The 18,777-nt window shown below is 37.2% G+C and overlaps 1 protein-coding gene across 2 annotated transcripts in view; it reads left to right on the top strand.

Annotated features, from left to right (window-relative positions):
* LOC112050630 (tachykinin-like peptides receptor 86C) overlaps positions 1-18,777 on the top strand; it is an 86,373-nt gene that overhangs the window by 46,163 nt on the left and 21,433 nt on the right. For both annotated transcript variants that reach the window (XM_052884609.1, XM_052884610.1), the window contains exons 5-8: positions 7,641-7,742; positions 11,149-11,283; positions 13,718-13,795; positions 16,523-16,673. In XM_052884609.1, the coding sequence (XP_052740569.1) occupies positions 7,641-7,742; positions 11,149-11,283; positions 13,718-13,795; positions 16,523-16,673 (466 nt within the window). The remainder of the gene's footprint in view (positions 1-7,640; positions 7,743-11,148; positions 11,284-13,717; positions 13,796-16,522; positions 16,674-18,777) is intronic.

Here is an 18,777-nt window from a genome sequence, read left to right on the forward strand (position 1 = left end):
CAAAATTCGAAGGGTTTCAACACTGAAAAAGTTGAGGGCCTCTGCTAGTAGTCTACACAACTACATAAAGAGGATTTTTTTGCATGTTTGTTTGTAGCAAATAGGCTCTGAAACTACTGGACCGATTTTAAAAGTTCTTTCACCAAAGGAATGCTATATTAACAGCGAGTAATATAACCTATATTATACCCACGTACTGTTCATTAACCGACTTCAAAAAGGAGGAGGTTCTCAATTCGGTCGGTATTTTTTTTTTTTTTTATGTATGTACACCGATTACTCAAAGATGCCTGGACCGATTTCAAAAATTCTTTTTTTGTTTGAAACAGTATAGTCCCCATTTGGTCCCATTGCTATCATGTCAAGATCTGATGATGGAATCCTGGAGAAATTGAGGGGAACTTTTGAAAATTATATGGGTGTCTAGTGTGTTCGTAAACTTTTCCATTTAGTACTTTTAAGCACTACAATTTCATGAAGGTTTAAAATCGATCTGATGATGGAGCCATAAAACAGACGAGGGAACTCCTCGGCGATTTACAGCAGTTACCTTCTGTTTGGGCTTGATTAATTTGTATTAATGAGAACTTTCCACATAGATAGGTTGTGACTGTCATTTAAGGGTTTGGTGATGAAGACCAAGGACAATTAAGGGAACTCCTTAACAGTTTACAGTAACTACCTTGTGTTTGGACTTGATTAATTCGTATTGCTGAGAACTTTCTACCTAGATGAGTTGTGTCTGTTATTAGGGGTCTGATGATGAAGACCAAGGTCAATTAAGGGAACCCCTTAACGGTTTACGGTAGCTACCTTGTGCTTGGGCTTGATTAATTTGTATTGCTGAGAATTTTGTACCAAGATGGGTTACGACTGTCATTAGGGGTCTGATGTATTCGTTTGAGATGAAATTTTACACTAAAAATGGAAAAATAATAAAAAATTTAATAAAAAAAATACAACCGACTTCAAAATCTAAAAACGTAGCCACTAAACTAAAAAGTGAAAAATAACATCATAATATGTTCTACTTGCTGATCAGTATGAAGGCGGTGCTTAGCCGGTGTTGTCTTAATAAAAGCCATTTCTGACAGGACCGCATGAAACAACACTGTCTGCAAAATCTAAATCTATAAGATATTCTCACATGGCTTGAATTAAAACATCACCGGCTAAGCACCGCCTTCATAATGATCAGCAGGTAGAACATATTATGATGTTATTTTTCGCTTTTTAGTTTAGTGGCTACGTTTTTAGATTTTGAAGTCGGTTGTATTTTTTTTATTAAATTTTTTATTATTTTCACATGGCTTCGTTATGTAGATGAAACCGCGGGGGATGCTAGTTTATAGTATATCATGTTTTTAACAAAAATGATATTTATTTATTTATTTTATTTTAAGCTCGTCTCTATGTTTACTTTGTAAATCGGACATTAATGATAAGTCCAACGAACATAAATTAGACCTATGATAATGTTTAGTCGACCCTTTTCACAGTGCGGATTTTGAGATTATGGTAAGTTCCACATAAATTAGATGAGAACGATAATTACGTGATTAATTATAATAACCATAATCTATACTTAAATATTAAATCTAAAAATTGGATTAAAAGGCGGAATCTATGGAGCTTTCGATCAAATGCGAATATTTCATAACGAATATACAAGTAATTTATAACATGTCTGTCATGTCCTATTTATTTACCAATTTATTTTCATTTAATACATAAAAAGAAATCATGATTTTATTAAGTGCATTTTCACTTCTCTTAACTTGTTTTATTAGCTTCTTAAAAAATATTTATTAAAAAAAATGTAACATTTTTCACTTATATCTAACTATTCAAATGGGTATTCTAGCTCTATTTCATTAAAAAAAAACTAAACTAATATATAAAGCTGAAGAGTTTGTTTGTTAGATTAATATCAGGAACTACTGGTCCGATTTGAAAAATTCTTTCAGTGTTAGATAGCCCATTTATCGAGGAAGGCTATAGGCTACATTTTGTCACCATTTTCTTACAGGAACGGGAAGGGGGTAAAACCGCGCGGCGTCCGCTAGTAACTTAAAAATCAGAACAATATTCAAAACTAATATCACTTTTTTCTGTATATACTTCGGATATTATTAGCAAAGTTCATTTTATTTGCTAACCAACTTTATCCACGTTGAGATAGAAATTACCGCACAACGAGTGAAGCCCGCTAAAGGAAACTTGAGAACTTCACGAGAAATTAATTATTATTGATCTTATTCAATTTGGATAGCATTCTCGATACGTTCTATGCGATACGGGATCCACGCAGCCCCGCGCGCGTTTCGTTTGTGGTGTGGTTAATACGTACGCTGCGGTACGAGGTCAATTAACCTCGTACGCAGAAAAGGATTTTGCGTCTCCAAGAGTTACGAGGTCGATAAACCTCGTTCCGCACCACAGAAAGTTTTAGTACGAGGTCAAAAAACCTCTTACAGCACTAGGGGAAAATTCTGGAAAATCAGTGCAGCAGCGAACGTGTTAAAGGCTCATTGTTACAATCGAATTATCCGTCAATAAGTGTCATTGGATTCCACTAAACTATCATATCCGCTTTACATTTTGTTGTGGAGTGAAGAAAATGTGAAGAGAAAAATGTGGAAATAAGCGTGAACTGGCGCGTACACGGCGCGATACTACAATGAATGTTTGAAACTATTCCACACTCGTTTTTCACAGGTTTTCGTACGTGAATGTGGACCGGGCATCAGAAAAAACATGGATTTGCCTATCGTGTGACTTTCCTAACTTAGCTTCGACTTGGTATCCCTGGCCACTACAACGAAAGTGTAAAAACGGGTCTTTACAACAAAGCAACGTTTAAATACAAAGCTAAGAAACCGCGACTTCGTCCGCGTGGAGTTCGTTTTTTCACAAATCCCGCGGGAACCATGGATTTTTCCGGGATGAAAAGTAGCCTATGTGTTAATCCAGAGTAAAATTTATTTCCATTCCAAATTTCAGCCAAATCGCTTCAGTAGCCGCAACGTTAAAGAGGAACAAACATACTTACACACTTACACACAAACTTTCGGACAAAATATGGAGCTTACACCTACCATGCTGCTTCAATACGGGTTACTTTTATATATGTAAATGTATTTATTTTTATATATGTAAATACTTATACCATTTTGTACAATATGCTTTAATTGGCACGTACAGAGTCAGGATTTTCAGTAACTAAAAGGTCAACTGAAACAGAGTTGAAAATGCAATTGAAAGTTGCGGTGTCCTCGCACTGAAATGACATTTTATTTATAGCTCGGGGCAAGTAATACTCACCTATACTTACCTTACCTACCTACATACCTACGACCGCGTGGAACTTGTTCTATCACGTCACGGCGCCGTCCGCCTGCCCGTCGATTACAGAAGGAAACAGGAACACAGGAAAGGAAAAAGGAAAGCACTTTATTATCAACAAGAGAGAAATAAAACGCAAGACGTGCAAACACGTAATAATAATAGTTAAGGCTCAGCAGCGACAGAGGATCGGATTTCGAATCAGCACTTTTCAACGTCCTGATGAAAAGATGGGGAATCACAAGAATACATACTACAGCCTATCACCCGCAAGCGAATGGACAAGTTGAGCGATTACATCGAACACTAAAGGCAGCGCTCATGGCTCGCGGCGCAACAACAACATGGTCAGATGAAATACCTACCGTATTACTGGGGCTACGAACTGCACTAAGAGAAGACAACAATTTAAGTCCTGCGCTAATGACCTACGGAACAACGCTTCGCATACCGTCAGACTTTTTCATACCTACACAGTCGAAAATTGAAGACGCAGACTACGTGCGAAGACTTACAGAGACAATGGCATCGCTGACACCTACAAAACGAACACCAGAAACACGGGCAACATTTGTACACAAGGACCTAGCAACATGTACACATGTATTCGTACGGAACGATACTGTACGAGCACCGTTAACACGGCCGTATGACGGGCCTTTCGAAATATTGAAGCGTCACGAGAAGTACTACAAAATACAGTTGCCGCTGCGAATAACAGTTGTATCATTGGATCGACTAAAGCCTGCATATCTACTAAATGAAGATGAAGATAGAGAGAGAAAAAAACACGAAAACAGCGGAAGACTCTAAAGAAAATGTAAAATCTACACTAACAAAGAATATAAAAAAAGGTCCTGGATTCGTTCGTACGCCTACGCCTACGCCTATACCTAAACCTACCAGCTACGTCACGAGAAGCGGACGGGTCGTAAAGAAAGTTGTACGCTTCGCTTGAAAGGGGGTCATATAGGCGCTAGTAATACTCACCTATACTTACCTTACCTACCTACATACTTACGACCGCGTGGAACTCGTTCTATCACGTCACGGCGCCGTCCGCCTGCCCGTCGATTACAGAAGGAAACAGGAACACAGGAAAGGAAAAAGGAAAGCACTTTATTATCAACAAGAGAGAAATAAAACGCAAGACGTGCAAACACGTAATAATAGTTATTGTTACGTACCTGCATTGTGTCAGAGAATTACACTATGCACTGGAATGTATCTGAGCCCTACATGGTTACGTATGCATGTTGATGGGTCTACACGATAGCATGGTTGATGGCTCAAATATATAGCATGGTTAATGGCTCAAATATATAGCATGGTTGATGGCTCGAATATATTATATCTTCGTGACTTCGTGGCTCGTGGAATGTTCTTGAAACACACTGTCTGCACTGCACTTCACTGAACGTCCACTCGCTGCCGCGCGCCGACTGTGACTGCTAAGTGCTAGGGAACGGGCGAGCGGTGTCGAGACCGCGAGAGGCGCTCCGCGCGTATTGCCGCATATGTGTGTGTAAACCATTTGCATGTCTGTGTACATGGATGGTTGTGCGACAATACCGATATAACTCGCGCGCGTCTCTTTATTTGTGAAGCAAAAATGTATATATTAGACTAAGACTGATTCAATAAAATTATTACATTCCGATTAAAGAATCGTGTCTTTCATTTGAACTCCTGAGCAGCGAACCTTAAACGAAAACTCCTACAGTGCTACGAACTTTATCGTACTGCAAACTGAAAAACATTGAGTTCCCGGTCCGAGCGACCGTCAGTAAAGTTACCGGAGTTTCGGAGGTGGCACATACTTGTACACTCTATGTCTCTATGTGCAATATATAACTTTAATATAATCCATGGGCTTTCATGCCAAAGGAGTGGCGGTAGGCTATTTCGGCATGGCTCTCTTAATGATATAATAAAAGGGGCTCTTGCCACTATAAATATTCCTGCGCTAATCGAGCCGTCAGGAATCAGTCGGGATGAAGGCAAGAGACCTGATGGATTGACGCTGGTTCCCTGGGAAATGGGGCGCGCCCTAATGTGGGACGCTACATGCGTCGACACATTAGCACCGTGGCATATTCATTATTTGCAGTCAGTATTCTTGCCACCATTCCACGTGGGCATGATTTGTATAGTTATTAGGATAAGTTAGCTTAAGTTCCATATTGTATTCTTTCTCAATAAAAAAAAAACAAAAATATAACTTCAGATAGATGTATTAATAAATAGAGAATGTAAAAAATGGTAACGATAGAGGCGTGGTCGCACCTACTGTGATTATGCTCGGAACAGTGAGGTGGCATAGTAGCCACTGTATCGACGAGGCAGTTACTGGCAATGGCGTAGCGGGCCTTGTATCAAAAATAGCTAGGGGTCTCAAGTAAGGGGTAATAAATTTCTCACATGAAAATCAAAAATGATTACTTAAATGGAAAAAAATAAATTGTTTTTTTCCCATATGTAATTTGTGAAGTGAAACTCTTTAAGCAGTTTTTTATATGTTTTTTCATTTAAGATTCAGTGAGATTTTGGATTAGACTTTTCTAAATTTAGATTTTACTTATAAGGTTCCTCTGTAGCCCGGGGGCCTTGTATCATTGAGCCCTGGCGGTAGCTACGCTCCTGATTTCTACGCTCAAAATAGGAAGTTAAGTATTATATTTTTATCACAGAATTTGTGAACTCAATTCAAGTGTAAAATCGAAAATTATTACGGAACTGCCACCAAATGGCGTTTAAAATTATAGAAAATGTTTCTCTTTTAAGACATTATTATAACACTTAGGGTTAGGGGTAGGGGTATAACTACAGAATAGATAATAGTACAAGTAATTTTTATTTATTCTTAACAAGATAGCCCTTGACTACAATCTCACCTGACGGTAAGTGATGATGCAATCTAAGATGGAAGCGGGCTAGCTTAGGAGTAGGATAAAAATCCCAATCGGTTTCTACACGCTTGGCGGTACGTCTTTGCCAGTAGGGTGGTAACTAGCCACGGCCGAAGCCTCCCACCATCCAGACCTGGACCAATTGAGAAAACCGGCCCATTTTCAAATACATTTCATTGTCAGTAATGTCAATTACTGTTCAAGTAATCCCACGTTGTCAGATGTGGACGACCCTTAATGCTGAATTCGGAACAATTTAATTGTTTATTTTCTATACACATGATATACTAACAATTGAACCCTGGGCTTCTGTTCCTTTCCTGAAATCCTCTTTTCCTTTTAACTATGGTCTGGGTTAGGCATAACAACAGAACAGATGTCTAATCGTTTTTTACAAAATAAAGTCTATTTTTATGGTTACTACTGTAAGAAACGTGTCGCATAATGTCACGTTTTATATCCAGAATCATTCTGAAAATGACAGAAAGCTTCTCAAGTCTGAATTTGATTAATAATACATTTCTTTTATTTAGTCTGGAACTAGGAAATCTGCTTGGTCATGTCATCATCATCATCATCATCATCATCATCATCATCTCCTCATAGGCCTCCATCATTGGCATCTTTTTGTAGGTAAGCCAGCCCGCTCTATTTGTAGGTTTTTGCATCCAATCGATGCCAGCCACCTTTCGAAGATCGTTGCTCCACTTATTTGGGGAGTGTCCCACACTCCGCTTACCGAGATGCAGTCTCCACTCAAGAACCTTTCGACTCCAATGACCATCGCTCGTTCGACAGGCATGGTCAGCCCACTGCCACTTTTATGTACTAGCCCTTAGAGCTACTTATATCGGTTTCTTTGGTTCTTTGGTGAATTACTTCGTTTTGGATTTTTTTCAAAGGAATTGGCCTTGGCATGGTCATGTCTTTCGTATTAAATACTATGAATCAATACGTACGATATACCTTTATTATAGAGGGTGCTGCGGAGTATTTCCCATAACTCTGGGATAATATTATTTACCGAAAATCAATTTAAAATGTTCAAAAAACATTGTGTTCTAAAATTACGGGGATCTACGGGGTAAATAATACTTCTTTTGTAAATAGATCTTAAATTGTGTCTATTAAACGCATCCTTATAATTAGTTAGTTTAGCTTTACGTATTTTAAAATGCAAGGCGTGTTTATACCGATAGTCAGAATTATTTGAATTACTATTGAATGGAAAATAAAAAGGTTTTTTTTTAATAAAAAAAATACTAGTTCGGCTCTATAAGTGGACTCGTGAACACCTTGAAGTGGGGGACTCCCGACCACCTTTAGGGAGATTGGGTATGGAGGGTTTGGAGGGTTTTTTGTTCTACTACATTTCTCTTGTTGCAGCGACTGGGTGTTTGGAGTGCGTTACTGTCAACTGAGCAACTTCATAGCGAACGTCACTGTCGCGGCCAGCGTGTTCACTCTCACCGGGATATCATTTGACAGGTGAGAATAATGATATTAATATATCGGGTGCCAACGATTTTTGGTTTTATCCCCAAAATCGTTTGTACTCGGCTGGATTACTGGAGTAGTGCGAACTAGGCCTTATGCTTAGTGCATGCTGTGACAACCAATAAGTGGGTCTGCAATAATTGCCGTAACTTATATATTTCTTAAATAAATAAATAAATAATAGTAGGGAGTAGTTAGCAAGTTACGGATCCGAGACTTGGTCGCTGACTATGGGCCTTATTAGAAGGCTCAAAGTCGCTCAGCGGGCGATGGAGCGAGCTATGCTTGAAGTTTCTCTGCGTGATCGAATCAGGAATGAGGAGATCCGCAGACGAACCAAAGTCACTGAAATAGCTCAGCGAGTCGCGAAGCTGAAGTGGCAATGGGCAAACCACATAGTTCGAAGAGCCGATGGACGTTGGGGTCCCAAGGTGCTGCAATGGCGACCCCGCACTGGAAAACGCAGTGTTGGGCGACCCCCCACTAGGTGGATCGAGGATATCAAGCGGGTTGCAGGGAGCCGCTGGATGCTGGCGGCTCGAGATCGTTGTGCTTGGAGGTCCATGCAAGTGGCCTATGTCCAGCAGTGGACGTCTATCGGCTGATAAGATAAGGTAAGGTAAGGTACTAGGGGAGCCGAAGAAGGGATATTTGGATTCACTCGAGTGCGGCAGACGAACATAAGTGAGTACAGTATACCTTGCACATTGTTGAGTATCTCCACTAAATATTGAGCCCTTAATACACGTTTGGGGCACCCAAAAAAAAACTAAATGAAAACAGCAATGTTTGTATTTTTGCTATAGACTGAATTTAATTAACTTCTCAGTTAGTTTTCACTGTTCGGAAGTAATTAACTGGAAACAAGTAATAAATATTTCAGGTTGTTTCAGAAAACTTTCGAATGAGATAAAATTTCGATTTCGTAAATCTTCTAACTCGGGAATACTGTAGGTATATACAGGATTATACAGGTAGGCTAATAGGTGTTGTCTTAATTTAAGCCATTTCTAACATTGTCACATGAAACAACACTGTCTGCAAAATCTAAATCTATAATATATTCTCACATGGCTTGAATTAATACATCACCGGCTTAGCACCGCCTTCATACTGATCAGCAGGTAGAACATATTATGATGTTATTTTTCGCTTTTAAGTTTAGTGGGTACGTTTTTAGGTTTTGAAGTCGGTTGTATTTTTTTTATTAATTTTTTTTTGTATTGCAAAACATATTTGAAGCAATGTGCATTTTGCATTTGCATTGGCCTCATTTTACATTTGTAGTGAGATTATCTGTCTACTAACTAACTGTCTACAGTTCTGCAGATTCATAGCTTGCCCCTTTACAACCTCACAAACTTCCATTGTTATCAACCCATATTCGGCTCACTGCTAAGCTCGAGCCTCCTCTCAGAAAAAGAGTGGTTAGATGGACGTAGGTCCACGCTGACCCAATGCGTATTGGCAGACTTCACATACGCAGAGAATTAAAAAAAATATCTGGTATGCAGGTTTCCTCACGATGTTTTCCTTCACCGTTTGAGACATGTGATACTTAATTTCTTAAAATACACAGAACTGAAAAGTTGGAGATGCATACCCCGGACCGGATTCGAACCCACACGCTCCGGAAGACCCATCAGAGGTCATATCCACTGGGCTATCGCGGCTCTTAACACCCACAAACTTTACCTCTTTATAATATAGATTGAAATTGAGAATCTCGTTCCCAAATAATATGAAACCTCCATGATTTTTTCTCATTATAATCATATTACAGGCTCGGTATAGGCCTCTGGGAAATTACAGTAATGTGATACAAAATAATTAGATATTACCTATTTGCCCTTGCCGATGTTGTTTACGTAAACAAATTATTATCCCAAATATAAATAATAGTCTAAGAGTCGGTCAAGGGCACACTTTTTTTCTACTGTTCGTGCGCTATAGCATGTTGCGGGTGACAGCTCGTTTCACTCCTGAAAGTTTGCCGCGATTTAGGATAATAGTACGTATTATGAACGTCTTAAAGAAACTGTAACTCGCACCATGCTACAGCGCACATAGTATAAGTGATCCTGCCATAGGTATATAAGTATGGTAGTCGAATGTATGAATGTACGAACGAATGAAGTATGGAGTTTGGATTAAATATTGATTATAGAACAATGCATAGGTAGAGCGCGGGCGAAACACTATTTTATAATAATACTTAATTAATATTAAACATTCAGCATAACGGAGCGAACTGAGATACTGTAGCGATGATTATTTATTAGTCGAGGTTACTACATCATTAATGAATTCCTTAAAGATAAAGGCGCTTGGAAACCATTGAATCAGCTTCCACCTTCACACTGTTGTGTTTCTTGCCGGTTTTTTCTTAGCAGAAACTGTCTAATATTTACAAAATTAACAAACTTAGATTAAAAACAAACAAAGTTGTATTTAATCTAAGTTTATACTACAACTAATTGTATAATAAGTTTTCTAGACAGTAAAAATCCTCAAATAACGCGGATGAAGATTAAAAAAAAAATTCGCTGTAGGTATTTGTAATTCGTAAGGTCGAGTAAACGTATGTGGATTGTAGATATACCTTTAGTTTTGCTGAAAGCGAATTTCAGCAAAACTGTTTCCTCAATCCACATACTCGTAGACTAGGCGCTCCGAGGAAATGACATTACATAAATTGAGGACCGCATTCTGTTTACAGTTTTTAAACTCAGAAAAGTATGCAGATTACGATTCTGCATGTTGCCAGGAGGTCCATTGTTCCATTCTTTTGTTATACCCAACCTCCTTTCAATCAAATAAAAATGTTTTACTTTTTGACGTGACATCTTATAATTCGATGAAGCAGGCTGCACACTCGAAAAAAGATGACGTCTGCGTCGTTCCCTCGCTCTAGGGTTGCCAACATTGTTTACAAGAAATCAAGTATATTATGGTCTATGAAGATTATTTATTAAACAGTATTTTAGAAAGACGAACATTTTCTTTTGAAAAGTGCAACCATTCCATCAGTATTTTCTTACTATCAGAACCGTGGATTTTTCCGGGATGAAAAGTAGCCTATGTGTTAATCCTGAGTAAAATCTATTTCTATTCCAAATTTCAGCCAAATCGCTTCAGTAGCCGCAGCGTAAAGGAGGAACAAACATACTTACACACTTACACACAAACTTTCGCCTTTATAATATTAGTAAGATGACATTGTCACGTCCAACTATCGTCAGTAAATCGACTTTACGGACAATCGATTTATTTTAACTTAGTCAGGGGTCTATCACTGCCTTCTGCGATGCGGGCATTTTATTAACTTGGAACTACAACGATTATTGCCTGCTCATCGTTAATGTGGTAAATTAATCGTACTTTGTTTGTTGAATAGGTACCAAGCGATCGTCAGACCAATGCGGCCGAGGATGTCAAAGACATGCTCCCTCATCATGATAGCCGTCATCTGGGCGAGCGGGATGCTCCTAGCTGTGCCATGTTTACTGTACTCCACTACTAAGGAATATCGGTAAGAACATAGCCTCAATAGCTCAACGGTGAGAGCGGTCGGACTCATAACCGAGGGGTGGTGGTTCGGTCCCCGCCCCGTTGGTCTATTGTCGTACCCACTCCTATCACAGTCTTTCCCGACTAGTTGGAGGGGAATGGGAATATTGGTCATATTATAAAAAAATATGGCAAATATTCTTTTTATTATATTAAAAAACTTAACTAAAGTGCTACGAAATTACTATATCCAGGTCAAAACCAACGCTTATGTTAATCACAAATATATAGTGTGGCCACAGTCCTTAGAAATTTTAAATATAGGTAATTTTTTTAGAATTTACCATACTTGTTTAATCGACAAAGGTTATCGCAAAGTACGTACCTTATGATTACTTTGAGAGTGTCAAAATAAGCAGTCGTATCTTTTTTTAATTTTTTTACAGCTTTAACCGACTGAGTACTTTTTATTTTTTTAATTTCAACTCTATAGCTCTACAAATTCCTGAGATAAAGAATATTGACAAACAGACGTACAGGCAACAATATGATCCTATAAGGTTTCCGTTTTTCCTTTTGAGGTCCCTACCTACCTCTCTAAATAAGAAATTTTGGTCAAAAAAATTAATTGGTCGCGCATATCGAGCTACCTTTTTTTACTTAATTATGTATTATGTGCTATTGAGCTAATAATATAAGGAATTATCAATATTTGACATAAATTTTTGTGACCTTATTTTCAAATAAAGAAAATTAAACCAAAATGCTAAATTAATCACAAATCCAAAAATATAATTATACTTAATCAAGTCTTCTGAATAGGAATTGGTACGTGATTTGCGTTTATTATCTCTTTTGACGTCAAACGAGATATTCCTTATTTTTAGCGAAATTGTACATTATTTTGATGGTTTAATTAAACGATAGAGTTTGGTCGGCGCCGACGTCCAATTACAGTCTAACGAAAGACATTAATTACAATTCAAGTACTTGAATCTAATCTAATACATATCATAATCCATACGGAAGTATACATAAACAATTATCCCGACCGACTTTTCGTTCGCGGCTGATAATCTCTTTTTATTTTTTAACCGACTTCCAAAAAGGAGGAGGTTCTACGTTCGGCTGTATGTTTTTTTTTTTTGTATGTCCAGCGATAATTCCGTCATTTGTGGACCGATTTTAAAAATTCTTTTTTTGTTTTGAAGGGTTTGATTCCAGGGTGGTCCCATTTATTTTATTTTATATGTTTATTTATAATCAACAGCGTAACAGTGGGCACATAATTATTAGATTACATAAGCTTAAAACTAAGGCCACAAAGATTACAGAATATACATATTATACAAAGCTACAATACAATTTCAGGTATATTAAAATTAAAAGATAAAAATGTTCTATAAAATCTTAACAAAATTTTTGTGAATGTGTGTGAGCATGTGTGTGTGTAAATTATAAAGTTCTGTGTGTCTTGATCACTTCTTTTTTTGTGTTTTAGATAGGTAAAATAAATCTAAATTGTAATAAAGTTTATTATATGTTCGTGCCAGACGTAATACAATAGAATTTTGCGCTCTCATGGTGAGATTAACCATGTACGCAGGAGATATTATAGTGCACAAGTGTATGCGCAAGCACAGGTGCACTCTCTCTTCTCTCACTCTTGTAATCCGATGGGACGGCAGACCGACACGACCGACGACGACGAGAGATCAGGCGCAGGACCGACGGCTTTACGTGCTCTCCGAGGCACGGGGGTGTACTAACACCGCCAACTTACCAACTCCAGGTTGCTGTTAAGATTTTCTTTGTAAGAAAAATCCAAATAACCTTTTTTTTGTTGACCCGGGATTCGAACCAATACTAATATTATAAATGAGAAAGTAGTCTGTCTGTATGTCTGTTAACAAACAAAGTTGCGGGCGTTACTAGTATTATCATAAAATTAATTTTCATATGAAACATTAGTAATTTTCATAAAAGATAGTTTTATAAAATTTCCTTTTACTATTGCGTTCTGACGAGTTCTTCTATCTTATTTGAAGTTTTATGACAATAACTAGCTGCCTAGCCCCGCGGTGTTACTCGCGAAAAATAAAGGGATATCCGGGATAAATAGCAGCCTATGTGTTAATCCAGATTATAATATATCTCCATTCCAATTTACAGGTAATTCGGTTCAGTAGTGGCGTCGTGAAAGAGTGACAAACATTCATACCACCATAACCATTAGTTTTTCTCAAATCTCGGAAAACCATGGATTTTTTCGGGACAAAAACAACCCTATGTGTTTACTTATTTTCATTTTAAATTCCATCAAAATCGATATTAAAGGATAACAAACATCCAGAGTTTAGATAAAATTAATGTACCCGTAAGACTAGTTAACCGACTTCTAAAAAGGAGGAGGTTCTACGTTCAGCTGTATGTATTTCACAAAGTACTTGTTGCAGATCGAAGGGAACCTTAAAAACTGCATGCCTGCTGTCGTGGCCTGATGGTTTACCTGACGTCTCATACATGGACTTTGTGTAAGTATTAGTTAATATAAAAGCTTTTATTTAATTGAAACCTTAATAGTTCCATGGTTAAAAGGGATCACTCATTACCAAGAGATCATAGTTCCTAGACTAAGAAAGAACTAACCAAGATCTCACTAATTAAGATCTCTAACCAGAACTGCTGACCTCGAGTCTCCTGTCACAATGAGAGGGATTAGGCCAATAGTCCACCACGCTGGCCCAATGCGGATTGGCAGACTTCACACACGCAGAAAATTAAGAAAATTCTCTGGTATGCAGGTTTCCTCACGATTTCCTTCACCGTTTGAGACACGTGATATTTAATTTCTTAAAATGCACACAACTAAAAAGATGGAGGTGCATACCCTGGACCGGATTTGAACCCACACCCTCTGGAATCGGACGCAGAGGTCATATCTGTTGGACTACACAGGCTCACCTGCTGTACTACGAGTATATGTCATAATTATCTACTACTAACAGTGTTTCGTCTTATTGGTGGGGAACCATGGTATGGCCTATACGACTATTGGTCATTACCATACCAGACCTGAGCCAATGTCGAAAATTTAAAATCTAAATTGACCCGAAATGGAAATCGAACCCTGGACCTTTCTATTAAGACCCCAGCATAACCAACTGCGCCAAAAAGGTCGTCTTATGTTGCTCATTAACCTTCTCTATCCTTCAGTGGATGTGCCGGAATCGGTTGAGTCGTTCCAGAGATTATTTTAAAGTTAGTTTGTCTTTCTTAAAAGCATACTTTTAGATTGGTTCCATTTAATTTTCATGAAAATCGGTTCAGTAAGTACTTTGTGTTAAAATGAAAATAACGAAATTGCCCGTCCGTCTAACAACAGAAACACTAAAAACAGAAAAATGCAATCTTTTTAACAAAAAAATTCTACTGACTTCAAAAAAACAAAATTAAACTAAAAAGCCTTCAAAGTGATCAGAAGGAAGTACATACGATGTTATTTTTCGCCTTTTAGTTTTATTTTTGTGTTTTTGAAGTGTGTTGGAAATACATATAAATAAATGTGTTTTTTATTGTTAAAAACATTTAATATTTATATGTATTAATAAATAAGCTTCAATAAGCTGCAGGTTTTACAAATTAGTATTCCCGCAAATACCTAAATGTAAATGTGTGATGGAATGGTTCAAAAGGCTCTCGTAAATTTCAGCATTGGTACAACGACATGGATTTTCCACTGTAGGTGCTTATACACTAAGAGCCCGTGAACTCCAGACCTTCGTCATTTAAAAGCTGAAAGTTTTATCCCTTCGATAAACACTATTTAATTTGAAACGTCAAAGGTCTCTAGCGAAGGTTTGCCATGAAGCCTGGCAAATGAGGATATTATATTACGCCGATAAAAATATAAAAATTCAAGTACAAACATAAGGTATCTATTGTAAACCGTTAAAGAGTTCCCTTCTCTGTATTTCGACTCCACCATCAGATCCAATCCAGACCTTCATTAAGTTATAGTGCTTTAAAGTAGTTAATGGATAAAATATAAAACGCTATAGTTGCGCTTAAAAATTTTGAAAGTTCCCCTCGACTTCTCCAAGATTTCATCATTAGATCCTTGTATGGTGACAACAAAACCATCTCAGTAGTATACCCTTCCGAACAAAAAAATAATTATTCAAATCGATCCAGGCGTCTTTGAGTAATCAGGTGACATAAATACAATAAAAAAAAAAACATAAGTACACTCGAATTTAGGACCTCCTCCTCAATTCGAGTGTAATTTTTTTTTAAGTCGATCCAAACTCCATAATTGGCTACTGTACTTATTTATGGAAGGAGCATGAGCTGACAAACTTTCAGCTTTTATAAAATGACGAAGGTCTCGCGTTCACGGGCTCTCCGTCTGTTACGTTAGAAATACGAGTACCTACTATGCAAATTGCTGGAGCCATTATTTCTTGCTCGGTAGTTGGCTTATACGCAAATTTTTGACGAGCCTTTTATACCTCGAAATTTGTCTAAAAGTGGTAGTATTTTTGGCTAAAATATTACCTCAGTATATTACTTTTAGCGATGTACTAAGTTAAAGGCAATTTGAAAAGCGTTAGAGTGTAATAGTAAAGTAATAAAATAAATTTCACCACAACTGAGAGTTATTTGAAATAAACAATTTCGAAGAAACCGTATTTCAGCTAATCGTAGTATGATAAATTTTGTGTCAGAAATTCCATTATCATAATAGAGAAAATGCTGACATCTTCATCGTATATAGAATCCACGTAGAATAAGCTTTCTATCATAAACCATGGCTTGGAGTTTATCCTTGAGGATATTTTTTTTCAAGTATAAGGGGTAGGATTGTTAGAGTATACTAGCTGACCCAGTCAAGCGTTGCTTTAACTTATTAAACCTGTCAACTTCACCCCATTAGCTAGTTACCAATAATGTTCAACCTATCGGCGACAACCAGAATCTTTAGACGCATAAATATACTAAGTTTCAGGTACCTACCCCCAAATATCTACCCAAAAACGTCGAACAGCTGTCGGACCATAGGGTTTATTAAGTTTTTTAATTGATTTTGATGTGAAACATCTAGCCGCGCGTAAATTTCTGGCGACGCGTCGCCACGCTATATGATGGTATATACATAGTCTATATGCAGTGTGTGTACGATTTTAATGGATTATAATAATGACGATGTTTCACATCTACCAGGCGTCCCGTGACGGCTCAAATTTGTTTTACTTGTGCAGGTACCAAGTGTTGTTCTTCGTGGTCACGTACGCGGTGCCCATGCTCGGGATGACGTTCTTCTACTCGGCGATGGGGCGAGTCCTGTGGGGGTCTAGATCCATCGGTGAACTGACGCAGAGGCAAGCTGACTCCATACGATCTAAAAGAAAGGTATATACAACATATTAATTTGTTATGAAACTATCCAAACAGATCGTGCCGCGTTGCAAGAACCAGCTCATGACTAAGGGCCCCGTATGGGTTCGAAACTGGTCGGGCATACTCTGACGTCGTATCACGTGAGTTAAAGCCGAGTTTTATAAACAATTATTAATGTAAATAAAATAAAATAAATAAAAAAAAATATTGACGTTTTGGTTGTTTTTTACATACATATTATAGGAGATCGTCATCAACACGTATAAATTAGCTTTACTTGTAACTATGTATGTAAGAACATATCTTCGATTAGGATGAAATTTTGCACACGCTCTGAATTCTGGTGACGATACACGACTAGCTAAGAAACATCATTACAAATCCAATATGGCGGCCTCCCCAAGATGGCGGACTGGGTGTTTGAAATCCACCCCTATGATATGGATATCAAATGAAAGGGTTTGCTGTCAGGAATACGAAAAAAATATTATTAACAATATTATTAAAAATATTATTAATAATTATTAACAATCTAAATTAGGGTCAGTGTTGAGCACGAGCCTTCTCTCAGAATGAGAGGGTAAGGCCAATTGTCTACCACGTTAGCCCATTGCAGATTGGCAGACTTCACTCAAGTGGCGAATTAAGAAAATTCTCAGATAAGCGTAGGTTTCTCACGATGTTTTTCCTTCACCTCACCGTTTGAGACACGTAGGTTCCGTAGTCCACAAGTAACCTTTATAGTTTCGCCTGTTTGTCTGTCTGTCCGACGCAGTTAACGCAGAGACTATTACTAGGTACTAGTTAGTCAACCAATCGAAAAACTGCATAAAAGGTACGTCGATCACGTAAAACTATACACTGCGCGTAGCCCCTCTATTAGTTTTTTTTTATTTTTAGTAAATTCTGTAGTATTTCTTACTGAGTATTTTATTTTATTGTGTTTATTAAAAATATTTGCCGGTAGTTAAATAAACACAAATATATATTCACAGTGTGCTAACATTTTACTACACAGGCTGCCGTAATGCTTACTACGGTGAAATAAAAGTTACTTTACGAGCAAATGTATTGAAAAAGTTATTTATTGCCGTATTCGTTTCTGGTGGCTAACGATAAGCGTATAATTTTTTGTGCCCTTGTGACTTTTGAGAGTGTCTTGGTTAAAAACCAACAGAGTTATAATAACTCTTGAAAATACAACGTTTAAGATAGATAAGAAACTTTTTAGCTACACTATAAATAGATATACCAGTAGTTGAAAAAAATTATAATAAGATCCCCAAGACTGTGATGGACCTGCCAATGCATAGCTTTAAGCAATGTGTTAAAAACATTTACTTAGTCGAGGTTACTACAACATTGATGAGTTCCTCAATGATAAAGATGCTTGGAGGCCATTGGATCAGCTTCCACCTTCACACAGGAAGTAAAACTATAAGAAATTGTAATTATGTCATAAACTGTAAATTATACTATTGTATAAATAATTTTATAAAAGAGCAACTGTTGATTTTCTTGCCGGTTTCTTCTCAGGAGAACCTGCCTTCCGAACTGATGGTAAAATCCTTACAAATAGTCAACTGATGTATCAAAAGTGCTTGTAAACTGAGCTTACTTGAAATAAATGAATTTTGAATTTTTGAATTTGAATTGGGTTTGGTTTACCTCCGTAGGTCATATCCACTGGACTATCACAGCTCTTTTTAAGTTACTACTATGTAAAGTTTTACACTAATGTAATTCAATCAATCAATCAATCAATCAATTTATTTCTTTGCAGATACATGCATTATTTATACAGGTGGTCGGTAGATGTAGATGGTAAATGTATCTTGCCAATTAGGCATGCAAATTATTTATTAAGTATTTAATGATTCAAATGACAATTTCACCATTTAAAATTTACATCTTTACAATTAAAATATGTAGGAAAATAACAATAATATCAACTTAAATACTCATTTACACTGTAGAATGCCTGTGGAGTTAGGTATTTATATAAATTATTTTTAAAGCAATTTATATTCATGTGATATGCCACACGCTATCATTCTTTAATTCCATTTATTTCCCTTCTCAATCATAGGTTTCATAATGGTGTTCAAAATTCATA

Source organism: Bicyclus anynana, chromosome 12 (assembly GCF_947172395.1).
Source record: "Bicyclus anynana chromosome 12, ilBicAnyn1.1, whole genome shotgun sequence".
NCBI lineage: Eukaryota > Metazoa > Arthropoda > Insecta > Lepidoptera > Nymphalidae > Bicyclus > Bicyclus anynana.